We start from the raw sequence: 15699 nt of genomic DNA, 5'->3' as shown, positions 1-15699 counted from the left end.
AAGATTCCCAATAACGTCTCTAATTGCTTTATTGCAATCTTCCAACAACAAAAAATTCCAAGGCATCAAGAAAAGTGTGAAGCAATCATATAAAGCATGTAACAGGCACTGGGAGGGTTTGAGATGTTTGAACCCCACGCTCAATTATTGGACCTTCAACTACAACACTGCCGATGAGAGAATTTCATTTGAGAGCTCTAAACAGGGCTCTTTCAAAGTGTCTTCAGTTTGTTGTAGCATTTATAAACTTGTTGTAATTTTCTGAATTAGAATGTCTAATGTTCGGCAGTAAATGTTAAACAAACTGAAAAATGGACAATAACAAAGAGTTTACTCCACTATGAAAAGTCTTTGAATCACCGAAGGCGGGAAGTAATTGGGTGAGAATGAGGCCTCTCTTATACGAGGCAGCAAACCGCGCCATTTTGCACCATCTTATTCGGCCTAGGGAAACGTGATTCTTGTTCCACTAGAATATTTCACGAAATATTAACACAATGGGCGACGCAATAGAATATAATGATGTCTATATGGTGTTAAGAGGGGCTTTGGTAAGTAAGCGTTGTTACGATACCTTCTACTGATGTTGTTTTTAGGCCTTTGCGAAACAGTTTAGAGCATTTCACTTATTGACGTCGCAAACATTTTAAATTGAATTGGATAAATCTAATAATTACTGTAAATGAAATTATACGTATCTCAAATAATGAAATGTTTATGCTTGTGAAGTACCTAATCTTACATATATAGATTTAATGCGCTGAAGATAATAGATTTCACTGAAATCGCGCTGCATGCTCCGGATATAAATTTTCATGCCCAGGGTGGATGATATGCATTTTAAGAAACTACACAAAATTTTGTATGCTTTACTGCTTCAGATGCACTGATTGTCCATGTCAGGTGTACTGATTGTTCATTTCAGGTCCAAATTCCTCTTGTGTATAGCAAGTATTTGGGAAATTAAAGTATATTGACTCTGAAAAACTCAGTGGAAAACACCTGAATTTGTTCGCAGTTTTTTTCTGTGTGATGTGTTTGAAAATCTGAACACAGGTGTTATATTGGAAAACATCCAGTATGCATTCTGAGATTTGTGCTTCCCTTAGATTCTAGCCAAAATTTATCCAGAAAAAGATGGCTTGCCAAGACAGGTGATCTCACCTATAATTTTTAAACCAGTTCACTTATCCAAAGGTTTCTTAAACATTCGCAGATCTGGCCCAAAATGGGTCTTGAATGCAGACTAGAAAGGACAGAAATAATTTTGGTTACATTTACGTGTGAGTAGCTCTATTTATTGAAGTTGGAATGAGTTTGGTATGAATGGCATACAGGCATTGTTGTTTTTATCTGTACAATGCAAAAATTTTTTGAAGCTGTCAGTATGCTTTTGAAATTTATAGAAAGCTAAAAAGAAGACACAAGATGCATTTTTCAGTGTTGCTCCAAGAATCGGTTTAAATAACAGCATTCACCATTTAGGGAATCATGTGCCATAATTTGCATTTTAACAGTGGAAAACTGCCATGTTATCAAAATAGGCATTGTTTTTTAAAAAAAAGGATGGCATCGTCAAATTGACAAGAAGAATATACATATAAGCTGATCTCAGCCACAGATGATGGTACAAGTTTTAATACAGAGATTTATAATGGTGACTTAACTCAGTTATCTTGAACCTGGCATTGGCTGCTAAAGATATGCTGTGCAAATCATCCAATTGAGTTGGCCTTCAAAGATGTGATTAAAAACTCTGTTTTAACATATGTTACACCATTTACAAATCCATATACAGTTTGCTCAGACAATCTAGCAAGTTATAAAGCAAAGTATTGGCAGCTAGCAAGGCTCTTTGAATTGATGGCCATAAAAGTTTTCCAAAAATACATGGAACACATCACAAACATCACAAAACATCACAAAAAGGGAGGGAAAGTTCTACTTGATGTGTGGCCATAGGGGTAGATGAAAAGTTGCTGGTACCCTAAATACTCACTGATCTTGGTGTCCCCTTTCAGCCATGGCACATTTTATCAATGTTGTTGACCTGCAGACCAGATATACAATGCAACAATTAAAAGGGGCTCCAAATATCATAATATTTTTTCTATAAAATGACACTTTGCCTTCCAAAGAAAATGATGGGACAGTCAATGTTACCATGTATAAAACGCACTCTCAAACAAAGCCAATAATAATTTAAAAAAAGTGCATCATATACACAGGAAAAAACTGTATTTTAAAGGGAGCGGTGTTTTTTACCTTTGCCTCTAGATAAAACTTATAATATCCATAACTGGGTCAAATTCATCTGTTAAGAGAGCATTTCCAACTTTGAACCTTGTGATGAGTGGCTGAAGACTGAGCACTTCTCACCCTACCATGGAATATTTCATGCTATTCAAATAAAAAAACAATCTATGGATGCCAGCGTGAAAAAAGTTGGTTGCAAACTGTGCTGTTGAAGTATACTTGGAGAAAATTTGCCTTGAAAAGGTTGATGATGATAATAATTTTGATGTAATAACCAGCAAGTCTTTTGGAGAAAGGCCTGTCCAAGAAAAATGCTAATGTGCCCACCAATATCATCTGAATCATATGATGATCATGGACTCTCACTAGCCCTGCGCCCTCACAAAACTCATGCAAAGTAAATTTGCGAGGGCTTTTTTTCGCCCACGCAGTTTTTCAATGCAACCTGCGCAGGTTAGCTTTTCAATGTTTGTACTGCGTTCCGCTAAATATCAGGGTGTCAGTATATAAAGAGAAAGAAGTCTATGTGTTTATCACATGTTAACAAACTATTGTATTATCTGCTAAAACTTGCAATAGAATAGGTGCACTCGCACAAAAGGAATAACATATAGCATGATTAACGCTGCAAATAATTACAGTGAAAAACACTACCCATGCTGCTAAATATGAAACAATTTCTTTTCTCAAGTCATGACATATAAACTAGAATTTTCCAAAAACAGCCACATTTGACCGGCAAAAACTAACAAAAACTAACAAGTCTCGTTTTAAGGGATAGTAGTACAAAACTTAAAGGAAAAGCAAGGAAAAATTTAACACCCATAACAACAGATTTTGTTAAAAGTTCTATCATGAAAAGGGCCTTTCTGGATCCTGATTACTCTTCAGATGATTGAGCAAAGCTATATATCAAGTTTTTAATTCAAGGACAGTCATTTTCTTGTTAAAATTGTTGTTATGAATTTATGTTGGGATCAAAATGATAAAATTTTTAGAAGATGCTTTGCCATGAACAAACTCTTTTTTATTACATGTTCTAGAGCAACATTTTGTCATCTAGCTTTGAACATCATGTGCTTTTTTCTTCTTTCATTTTATTTCAGGTGTATTTAAACACTGATTGTTATCTATGAATTTGTTTGAATCCGCATCAGCTTGCTTAGCTGCCAGTATTTTTAACCTCTTTATAAAATAAAAAAAAATAATATGTGGTCATAGGGCTTGTATTTCTAAGTTCTTTGCTTACTCAATGTTTTGCAAAGTACAATTTCTTGAGAGAAAAATACCAATGTGATAGCTAGAGTCCAGAAATGTTGTTAACCTTCCTCCAGACAAAAAAATCCCAGAAGACAAACCTTCCTCACAAAACAATAGAAAGTGGGTGCAGCTTGGGTGTGTCATAGAAGCTTCTATTGTTTTTCGTGGACCTTCCTCCAGTCAGTAGCCGTGCGACCATAATATTTCAAGGCTTTTGTCTATTAACTACTTACATATTAAAATATAAGATATTAGATCAAAATAACCATGTTATTTTGATCATTGTGTTTACAATACTGTTGTATTTTCTTCTAAAGAATGGTGGAAGGTTGAAACTTCACAAACAAGGTATTGTCTTCAAGTCACAAAAAACAGGCAAAGTAGAGCAAATAACAGCAGCAGACATTGAGAATGCTAATTGGTTAAGAGTTGCAAGAGGCTTTGGTGTGAAGCTGGTGTTAAAAGATGGTACACACTATAGATTTGATGGATTCAAGGAAGGAGTAAGATGTTTAAATATTTGTCAAATTTGATGTGTGTTTTAAATATAAGAAAATACAGTCAATAAGATATACATGCAAGGAAAATAAAGGCACTGCAAGAAAACAAACTCTTTTCAAAAACAAAGTTCCATGACTTTCTGTGAAGCATTTACAGCAGCAATGGAAAATACATATGATTTTTGTGTTTTTTGTGTGTGCAAATTTCCTGTAAAACTGGTATCAAACCTGCTCTATCTCATGGCTATTTTAATGAAGATGTGGTGGGACTGCTTGTCCTTTGGAATAGGTAGTTACTCTTTTTGTGATATTGTCTCAGACCCATCAAACATAGTTAAGTACTAATTTTGTTCTTTATTTCATTAATATTTGTTACCATCATATTCAATTATATTATGACTCTTGGTACAGCTTTATTACCATGTTTTTTGGGCAAACCTAAAACTTTAGTTGTTATGAGAATTTGAGAGAGTCTGACTAAAGTGTCGTTTTCTCTTTAATCTGCTTTAATCCTCATCTTTTGTATTTTAAGGTATAATAAGAACTTCAGAAGTATAACATTGAAAGTTGATTCCCATAGACATGCACAGACCTATTTAATTGGCATCATCTATTTATAGGTTCTCAGAAGTATTCCAATCTAAATTTAAGGATACCCTCGACTCCTTGATTCCTGCCACTAATGGAAAGCTTTTAGATGATTATCCTTTCTATTGCAGGATTTTGATAAACTATCTAATTTTGTGAAGAAAAACTTTGAAACAGAACTAGGAGAATTAGAGCTCTCAGTAAAGGGATGGAATTGGGGAGTTGCAAAATTTAATGGTCAGTATTAATTCTTTAAGATTTATCTTCTTTAATATCCATATCAATACCATACTTATACTTTTTAAAAAACTTGCCAGCATTAAACATAAATTTTGTAAATTTATGCAAAAGAAATGTAGAGTCACAAAGCTATGTTTACTCATGTTAATCATTATTCAGTATTTAGTAATTGTTGCCCTTTTTCCATTGTTTTTAGTCATGGAAGTGTTGAGAACTTTGTAAAAATATTTTTGCTACTGCAAATATTCTTGCTAAATTTTTCTTTACAACCATGCTTGTGTGAACTACATAAAAATCAGAATTAATGTTTTCTTAGAATTAATCAGAATTAACTTTCTCTGAGTCTAAACGGTTAATAATATAATTCTTAGTTACTCTGCCTTCAGATTTTCCTGTTTGATATGGTTCCATTGAAACCCCATTGTTTAAGCATATTGCTACTTTTTTATGGTAAAGATTATTTAGCTGACTCTCCCATACTTTCTTTACTGTCTATTTATAGCAAGAACAGAAAGCAAAAGAAGAAACACATTCAAATATTTTCAGTTAATAAAAACCATAAAAGTTCAGTTGTTTTGCAGTTGGAGCTCAGGCAAAAACTGTTATATTTTATGGAATGTTTTTAAGTGAGGAAAAAATAGGAAGAGCAGAAGAAACTATGAAATACAAATCAAAGTATTTAAATATTCTGCATTTTATGATGACTTGTAGCTTAATTTTTATGGTGTTTTGGAATTGCACAAAAGTTGCGTTGAGGTAATTTCACTTTTTTGTTATTTAGGTGCTCTGATGACATTTGAAGTGGATAAAAAACCAGCATTTGAAATTCCTTTGAAAGATGTCTCACAAGCTACTTCAGGTATGTCTTCTGTTATATTTAAAAAAATGTTGTCAAAAGGGAAGCCCAATTGGTTTGACTGTTTTTTAAGCAGCTTATGTTGCCTGATGTCTTAAGCTGCACAATTCAAGTATGATACCATTCTTGAATAGGAATTTTTTGTTAATGCTGTAACAGTTAGGCACTGAAAGGAATAAAGGTTGTGTTTATGGTTGTAAAAAGCACCAATAGACAAATATTGCAGCCTTTAACTCTATTCCATGCTTCTGAGATCCATGAAAACATGTTTGCTATCTGGAATTCGTGCTACATTTCAGATTCTCTGACAACATCAACTTTCAATTAGTTGAGTAGTCTGTTTTTGACATGTGTGCCAAATTTTGAACAGAACAAGTCAAAATTTTTTTTGGTTTTGCAAATTTTTGGACAAGGAATTGCTGAATGTCAGAAAGGAAGTTTGAGAATGTTCTTGGTGGTTTTAATTAGTGTTCATATTTTTAGTTTGCCTCACTTCCATTGTCAACATATTTTGTGATAGAAAATAAATAATTATTTAGTGGTCAAGTATGCAAAGGAGTTTGTTCAGGACGGGACATGTTTCTCCATGCAATTCAATGTTGTGTCTATACCAATGTGAAATTGTTTACTTGTATGCTTGATTTGAAGATGTTCCAGATGACAGACTTAAAAAAGGGGATTAAAAATTTTGTTTGAAACCTCTAAGAAAGTTCTAAAAACATGGTTGATGTTCATCGTAAAATTTGTTATGCCAAAGCTCCTGTTCGTATTATTTAACATTAAGTTAAAAAATTTGCAGTGTATAAAATTTCGGTCAATAGTCTTTCGGACAAATCAATTTTCAGGCAATTGTTAGCCAGTCATTCAGGCCCCGTTCACAAGGGAACGCAATCGTTCCGTTCCGTTCTTCACCGTTCCGAAAAGCGTAACGCTCAGGGGTTGTGTTCACACGGGAACGCTTCAAACGACATCGTTCCGTTCCAAAAAGTGGAACGATAGAATAAGTGATACGAAAAGTGGAACGGTACAGGGGCGGATCTAGGATTTTTGGTGACTATAGCTCAAATCTTTTGGGATCGGGACCACGCCCTCCTTGCTTGTGGGACACGCTCACTAAATGGGCAAATGATAAACCATGTGTGTTTATAGTTGCTTCGTATTCAAAAATATTCCTTCGAACATCCTTTCTCTATTTCCAGGGACGCCAGAGAAGGGGGTGTGGGGGTACAACCGCCCCTGTTACCCTTCAGCAGAAGAGGCAAGGGTTGTTTCTAATAAAGTTCCCTTGAAACTGGCCAATTGTAATAATCAGAGAGATTCATATAAAATTCTGAACTTCTCAAAACATGTAAAATAGTTCTATATGCCGAAAGTTAGCCAATGTTGAAGATACCTACAGAAGATCGAAATAAAATTGCAGTTACGTATGAATTTGTAGAAGCTGAGAATTATCTTTCAAAAACCCTTTTACTCAAGCCTGCCCCCCCCCCCTCTCGCCGCTTGGTCGTTCCGCCGTCCCTTTCTATTCCCTAGTAGGTCCTTGCCTTTGAAGCTACATTACAGGGGACCCAGGATGTGAAAACGAGCTATAGTCCACTGTTGCTTTACAGGGGACAGAGAGCGGAGAAGTAACGTGGATACTCATATTCTATTGGTTAAAAGGCCATTTTCAAACCTGACTATAGCTTCACTATAGCTCGCGCCAAAAATTATAGTACGGGTTTCATTGTCTTCGATGCCTTTTCCAGAGCAAATCCCCAGACCGACTATAGCTCGGAATATCCACTGTAGCTCAATTCTGGTTGGCTACTGTCAACAAAGAACGAAACTTCTGATTCGTCTAAGTTTTATTATTAGACCATTCTGCGCTCAGTGTTTTATATCTTATCTGGAGAGGCCTTGTGATGACACATTGCCAGCATTGCATGTTTGTTAATCGCATTTAATAACCTAAACCGCTGCTTTCAAATGTTGATAGTAAACACTTGTGGGCATAAACACATTTTTAGGGACTGCAAGGAAACTTTGTATTTCGAAAATCAAATACTGAGAATTTGACTATAGCTCGAGCTACAGTTGCTATAGTCTGGATCCGCTCCTGGGTACGCAATCGTTTCGTTCCGTTCCCGTGTGAACGCGCAGAACTGGTCCAGAAAATGGAACGATAAGAGTTTTGCCCTTGGCGCATGCGTCTGTGTTGTTGTTGAGGGAAGGAAAAGGTGACAATAATAAACTCAGCGAAAAAAATGGAGGATTTCAAAAACACAATTGGGCTGAATCTCGCCGTCAGTCCATTTGAAAGATTCAACACCATTCTGCAAACATTGAAATTCCTTCCTTTTAGGGTTGGCTTTAATTTTCCCACGAGCTTGCTTATTTTGGGGCGCTTTTGTATTCTCCATTTATTCAAATTGTTTAAAAAATTCAGAGATAGCTCAAAGATAAATCGAAATGATGAAATCTATCTCCATAAAAGGGACGATTGCGTTCCCGTCTGAACATAAACAAAAATCGATACGCAATCGTTCCGTTACCGTGTGAACAGTATACTTTTCCGTTCCAGAAACTGGAACAAAAATGGAACGGAACGATTGCGTTCCCGTGTGAACGGGGCCTTAGATGTTTAAAGCAAAACCACTGCAAGCTATTGATTTACATATGTTTTTATGATTGTTTTTGAACTGTTGAACTTGTATAAAACTCTGAGTACTGAAATGTGATAATTTTAAGAAACTTTCAGTACCGAACTTTCAGTGAGGGCGACTTTTTGATAAATGATGAAAACGATGATATTATTTGTTTGAACGGATTTTTCTGTTAGTTCCGATGTACAACTATTTTCAAAAGTTTTGCAGATTTTCTAGTGCTTAAGTTTTGCAACCTTGCCATCCGTTTTGTTTTGTGGAAAAACAGATTCAGAAATCAGTTGACTTCTGTTGCTTCAGTCAATTTATATTGCGCATTCTCACTTTTGATCCATGGGTTTCCTGTGTTGGCGTTTTGGAGATCCATGATCGCCAACGTCCTGGAAGGAGAAGGCACAAATGAATGACTGATTCTCTCTTCATACAAAAAGTTCTTTCATCTTGACAAATTTTCAGACAAGCTTCTCTCAATTTTTCGGACAAACCCTTGTCCGAGAATTTGTCACGCTGAAAGTTTTTGCACTTAATTTGACACATGTGGCTAACGATTGCCTATCACCTTTTGGTCAAGATGGTTCACAACATAGTAGGTAAAGACAATAAGTTGGAGGTTTAAATTTATTTATTTTTTACTCCGTGACTGCACCAAAACTATCAAGAACTTTTAGGTTAAATCGACTTTCTGGTCAATAAAGTACGCAACTTAGTAGTTGAAAACAAAAAGTTGGAGGTTTAAATTTGTTGATGTTGAATCGAAAGCTGCTCTAAAACTGTCACAGAAAATTTAGGTAGATTGCAGTATGTATTCATAGCAGTAACTAACAATGCTGTATAGACCCAAGGCAGCCCTTCGATGTATAACAGCAATGACAATTGGATGCATATTATCCCAAAAAGCCATGGAGTTTCGTCAACTTTTAAAGTTTTTTTACAAATTACAATGGTTATAATCTACAAAATAAGGAAGTGAAGAAAGGTTACAACTCTAAGATTTGCTAAGAATAAAGTGAAATGAGCTGAGGATGATCCAAATGTTTGACTGGTCCAGTACCCTCTATCAAAGACTTTTTGTCTCTAAGTCGAAACCTAGACATCATATTGACGTTGTATTCGGGTTGGTCACAGGCGTGATGTCATGTCTGGCAATTAAACACTTTGATATGATGTCATGTCTAGGATGTGGCTTTGCTTAAGTGTGTTCCGGGAACCTTTTTGTTCATAACAGAAGGTAAGAAAAGAAAATGTTCGAAGGAAAGAAAGAGAAGGGAAATAATGGAAAGGAAATTTTGCAGAGTTGATGTGTTGAATTTCTACCCCACTTGCTCCATTCTAACGCCCCTTACGATTTCCTATAGAATCGTATTAACTGTAGAAAGCATTTTCGAGAAAAATTGTCTTATCTTAACTAAGAACCCTTCCAAATTAATATTCTCATGGATGCTTCCAAAGACAGATAAATATCATCCATTTTTTAGTCTCTTCTGGTTATAGGCAAGAATGGATCATGTTAAAACGATTTTATTTACTTGTTTATTGTAATGTTTGAGGGTGATTGTAACCAGCAGTTGATTTATGTTTTCAAAAATCATTTTGTACATAGTTTTTATTTGGACATATTGTCTTAGTCAAGCTTAATTTTTACCCATCCACGCAGCATCAATTATGAAACGGTGTTTTCTGTTTTGATCGAAAGCATTTTTGATTGAAGTCGGGGCATTCGGTCAACACGTAGATTACAATTGTAGTGTACAGACGTTGTCAAGGAAATTCTTTTCTCTAACTTTTACTTAGATAAGAAATCCGCGGTCGTCTTGGCATCAAATTGCGAATACATTATGAAACTGTAAAATCTTGAAACGTTTCTATAGCAAGGCTAAGATTGTTATGCTCCTTTGAATTCTTCTTTGTATTGATAAAGGGATATTTAGTTTTCTATTATTAATTTGATAATTATGAGTGATATATTCTTAAGCAATGTTACGAGGGAACATCGTAAGATTACGTCTTTCCTAAGATGTCAGTAGTACAACATTTATATTTAACTGCCATTCTAACATCGTCCAACCATAAATTCTTTCAACTATAATTTGTAGCATTTGGTCATTGCCAAATTGGTTTTCTGTTTTCCATAGCTTTATTAGCAAACATTCTAAATGCATCTTATCAAAAACGTCATAAAGAAAAATGCATCTTATCAAATCGAAATCCGGCAGGTGTAAGGGCCTGTTTACACGGGATCGGGGGATCGGGTCCAAACGGATCCGTACCCAAAGTGGTACGGATAGGCTTTGTGTTTACACAGGACCTGGCGGATCCGATCCCATTTGGATCTGCTATCCGTACCCGTGCCAGCAAAAATAAAAAAACCGAATGGTAAATCACTGCTTAAAATGACGTACGCTCTCAAGAATAATCACACTTTAATCACAAATTAATCACATTAATAAAAAAATCAAATTAATCACAAAGTATTACATTAATCACAAAAGCTACTTAAAACAAATAATAGAATCCTTGCCCACTTTTATCCGGATATGCAAACAAACGCTCGAGAACAACAAGCTTTTATAAGTACCGCCCAATGGAGCAAAAATGAAGGCCTCGATATGAGACCGGGGTCACTGAAACAACTATTGCTGTTTTTGTTGCCCAAATCAGGGTTGCCAGGTGGTATGGGTACTAACTAAGTAGCCAAACCGTTTATGAAATTAGACCAAATCACGTCAAAATAAGCCAAATTTACCCATAACACAATGGCGTCATAATGCATAGGCGCAGTAAAAAACAAGCACAGTTGGCAGTTTATCAGTAACCCTTCCCATCACTAGACTCTGTAAGCCAAACATATTGCGCTTCCTAAGACTTCTTGTACTTCCTTGCACTGCCGTATCTACTAACCTTGCCACTTGGTCGTCATAGATGGTTACAAACTTTAGAAAAATAAAGGATCATTCACTATTTATTGTAACTTTTTACAAATCTGTAGATCAATCTCTGCGATTATGCGTGTTATTGATTACTGAAAAATTGCTAATTCTTTTTCAAAATCGGTTTTGAAGAAGCAAACATTTTGAGTCGCACTGAAGCTTCTAGTCCGGCACTCTTCAGAGTATAAAGCGTTAGAACATAGATCGAAAACGTTTAAAGTTTTGTACCACAAACAGATTGTTTACAAATTTAATTTAAATAAATTATCCATGGGCTCCGACACAGGTTGAAAAAGGGGAGGAGGGGGAGCCAAGAGAAACTTTAACAGCCATGACAGGAGATTTTGAAAAAAGCTCTATTGTTTTGGATGAAATTGGAGGGCATTAGCACTCGGCCCCCCATCCCCCATTCGTCGGAGGCCCTGTTATAAAAGGAAATACTCAAAAAGTTAGTCGATCAAATGTTGAAAAAATATGCTATAGCAATGACTTCACGTCACTACATGAGAAATCCAGACACCAATCCATTTGAATCAAATCAATGCCAACTCAAGTGTCTATCTGGTTCATGGACATATTATGATTATCAATTTTATGATTTTATGGGGTTTTAATCTCATTTTCGAACATTCATTTAGGAGGCCAAAAATAGCCAAAATGAGACAGGAGGCCAAAGGTAAAACTTCATAGCCAAACATTCTTAAGAAAGGCCACCTTTCTCAAATTTGGCCTTCCAGTAGGCCAGTTGGCAACCCTGGCCTAAATGCCACTGAAGTTGATCTGACCGAAAACCACTCCTGATAGCAGTCATTTTTCACCCATTGCTACAGGGGCGGATCAAGACAGTTCCGGATTTCGCAGTTGCAACTGTTGCATTTTTGGGAAATAATTTATGTCAAATTCTTGTAATTACCACAGATAAAGTTTGATAATCAAGTTCCACATTTCTGGAACTTACAATTTTCATATCAACAGAGCACATGCCAAACCTTAATGTCTTTTGTAAGGTGTTCAACAACTGTTCACTGTTTCTCATTCCAGGCTATTTGCTTCCATATTGCTAATACTAATGTTCAGGAAAGATAGCTCTTTTGATGCAAATTCAAATTCTTATGACGAAAGTTGACGGCCCACAGAAAAGAGCACATGCATTTGCTTTAACGACTTTGACAAGGTGTTCAACAACTGTTCACTGTTTTTCATTCCGGGCTATTTGCTTCCATGTTGCTAATACTAATGTTCAGGAAAGATAGCTTTTTTGATGCAAATTCAAATTCTTATGACAAAAATTGACGGCCCACAGAAAAAAGCACATGCAGTTGACTTAATGTCTCAGTCAAAGTGATCAACAACTTTTCACTGTTTTTCACTTCAGGCTACTGTCACCAACCTATAATACTGATTTAATATTTTGCTTATGCTGCTGTTCAGAAAAGATATCTATGTTTTTAGTTGTTAATGTTATTAAACTTTTGCACCTTTTTTGTTTGTAAATCTGCGGTCAAACGGTCATATTTTTTTCTGAATCCACCCCTGTACTGAACTGCTAATTTTTCCTTTTCATTTTCATAAAGTATGTTGCAAAACCGTTGACGACTTTTATTGAGCATGAAATTATTTGAGAGCACTTTTTAATCTATGATTCAGTTTCTAAAGAATCAAAAATTAATAAAAAACATTAATCACTATTATCCCTAAAGATCAAATTAATCACACACAAAATTTATTTCATCACAAATTTATCATTAGTGATTATTAATCTCGTACACCATTTTCAGGAGTGATTTGCCCCTTGGAAAAAACAATAGCAACAGAACAACAGAAAGGGATAAGCAAAAAAATTGAAACGACATTTGAAAAACTTATTAGAAATAAAACCAGCTCCGAGCAGGGGATTTAATTACTTTAACGAGCACTTGTGTTATCCAGACACTAATATGGGCTGGAAATTCGATTACAAAACTACGAAACAAAAAAATGAGGCTGAAAAATAGCAAATTATGCGATAAAATTACAATGTGCCACGTGTTCCTATGTATAAAACGTGTAGGTATAGGAGTTTTTTCAATTTATATCAAATAAAAGCATACTCGAAAATTGAAGAAGTCCCCCCCCCCCCATTTTTTCAGAAAGTTGGTCCTCGAAATTCTTGCAAATCCGATAAGAAAACTTCGGGGGGGGGGGGGGGGAATTATCTTATCTAGATCGTTAGAAGCTGATTCGGTGTGAAGCCAAAACATTATTTTCCATGTGCAATTATCATCTTGTCAGTAGGTTTTGTAGATTACCATCCTTTGTTTCTTGATATTGTCTACAATGCCATAAAATCTTCTTTAAATAAGCAGCGAGAGACATATTTCCAACAGAATTAACTCTTCGAAAACAATTTGCAATCAAATCGAGGAAGCTGATCTTATTTATAGTCCATAATATTAAATAACTAAACCTGGACTATCGATTAGAACTTTGTATCCCCTCGAAAGCTTTTGTGAATTACTTGTACCTTGAACAGATCATTGTATTAGATTTCGTGACAGTATAGCTTTTGAAAGTTTTTACTAAAAGCACTTGATTATGAGTCTCTTCATGATTTTTACACACGTAAAATTTCTAACTTCAAAACTCTGAAATTAAGCATCAGGCAATAGTGTTCATTGTCAACGGGAAATTAAATGACAGTTCTTTGGAGACAGAGGATGTTTCCTAAGGAAGAAAATGCCTCTCGCGGGAAAAAGGGCGTGATCCCAAAAGGGCGTGATCCCGGACCCCTTTTGTCCCTCCCACTTTTCCCGGGCTGGAGCTGCCACTGCCTTGGAGTACCAACAAGGCTCTTACACGGCCCATGCTTAATGCACATGATATCTGTCTTCAGATCTGTCGTGACTGGAAGAGACATGGTGTGAATTTTGATTTGATGCGAAGTATTGAAGGACCAAGTAATAGAATGAAAATCTGTTCTTTGTCAAGTTTACTTATTTCGGCATCAGTGAAGAATTGGGAGGGGGCTAAATTGAGAGAAAGGCAAATAAATGCATAGATAGATAGTATAACAGCACAGATAGTATTGCAATGCGCAAATTTTACCCAGATAGGATTGCATTAGTCTTTGCCCGTTTGCAGATTAATTCGACAGGAGGAATAAACAAGCAAATTATTAAGGGTAGTGTAATTTTCAATTTTTTATGTTTCCAGATGGCTGGAAAATGCACTCATTGAAACAATTTTTACCGCCTCACAGTACAACCTAACTCTTACAATTAGAATTGATCTATTTGATGGTTTTAATAAATTACCGGGTGTAGATGTTATGTTTTAGCTTATATAAACCAAAATTTTCAGGAAAACAAAAGGATTTCCAGGAATTTTCAGATAAAACAAACGGAGTTTCACGAAAGAGTGATTTGCCACTCAAAGTAAAATTTTTCTTCTGGCTATAACAGCGCCTCCACGAAGGGGGCGTAGTCGGCGCTATTTCCCCTCACGTTTTTGCAAAACAATAGACTTTTTTCAAAATCTTTTGTTATGATTGTTAAATTTTCCGTTGCCCCCCCCCCCCTGCACCACTTTCCAACCTGTGTCGGAGCCCCTGTATGATAAAACGTAATACGATGGATGAGATCGGTGACTGACTTCTGATTTTTATGAAAACGATTGTAAGCCGAGAACCTAGGGCCTATGCCCACTAATTCCAACCCGCACCATTTAACCTGCGTGTTTTTATTCATCCACAGCTGTGTCTATATTTTCTTATTTCACTTCCGACTATAATTTTTCTCACGTTTGACTGTGGAGTGTCAGGCAAAAAGCTCTCTGTATGTCTTTGCTGTTTTTAGCAGTCTTCAGTTATTCACTGAGAATTGTTTTATGCTCAGATTAATTTATCACCGAAATTGTAATCTCTTGACTCTGTCTGCGGACATGCAGCTATATAATTTGCGCAGTTCAGTCTCCTTGAATGAATGTATCAACACATTTCTTAATACTTTAAACGCACCCGAAGAAACAAATGCTAATGAATTTGTTATATTCTATGGTATTATTCGAACGATCTTTCTATCACGTTATTGTCAATTTTCTTTACATCCTGTCATTGTTTCTTCTTCCCATTTTCACTTTCCCCATACCTCTGTCAATTTTCCTACCCGCCGCATCTAAGTCAGTATAATTCTCAAATTAAAATGTTGATCGATAGCTACTGGAAAAAACTCCAGCGATTGGTCTCCTGTCAAAAATAAAGCATCACTCACTTCCTTTTGACAGCAGTTATTTACAAATTGATTCAATGATCACTAAGTTAAAACATGCATTTTATCCAGGAAAAAATGAGGTGACAGTTGAATTCCACCAAAACGATGACGCTCAGGTTTCTTTAATGGAGATGAGGTTCTTTGTTCCAAACTCTGGAGATGGCGATGATCAAGTGAAGG

General features: G+C 35.8%; 1 protein-coding gene across 1 annotated transcript in view; it reads left to right on the top strand.

Annotated features, from left to right (window-relative positions):
* Positions 1–391: 391 nt before the first annotated feature.
* LOC135685710 (FACT complex subunit SSRP1) overlaps positions 392–15699 on the top strand; it is a 31926-nt gene continuing 16618 nt past the window's right edge. Inside the window, exons 1-5 of the mRNA XM_065201721.2 lie at positions 392–551; positions 3834–4019; positions 4736–4841; positions 5626–5703; positions 15589–15698. Coding sequence (XP_065057793.2) covers positions 498–551; positions 3834–4019; positions 4736–4841; positions 5626–5703; positions 15589–15698 — 534 coding nt within the window. The 5' untranslated portion in view covers positions 392–497. The remainder of the gene's footprint in view (positions 552–3833; positions 4020–4735; positions 4842–5625; positions 5704–15588; position 15699) is intronic.

This window comes from Rhopilema esculentum, chromosome 15 (genome assembly GCF_057945365.1).
Source record: "Rhopilema esculentum isolate cy_ngs chromosome 15, ASM5794536v1, whole genome shotgun sequence".
NCBI lineage: Eukaryota > Metazoa > Cnidaria > Scyphozoa > Rhizostomeae > Rhizostomatidae > Rhopilema > Rhopilema esculentum.
The sequence above is the reverse complement of the archived record's forward strand: the minus strand, read 5'-3'. Positions and strand labels throughout refer to the sequence as shown.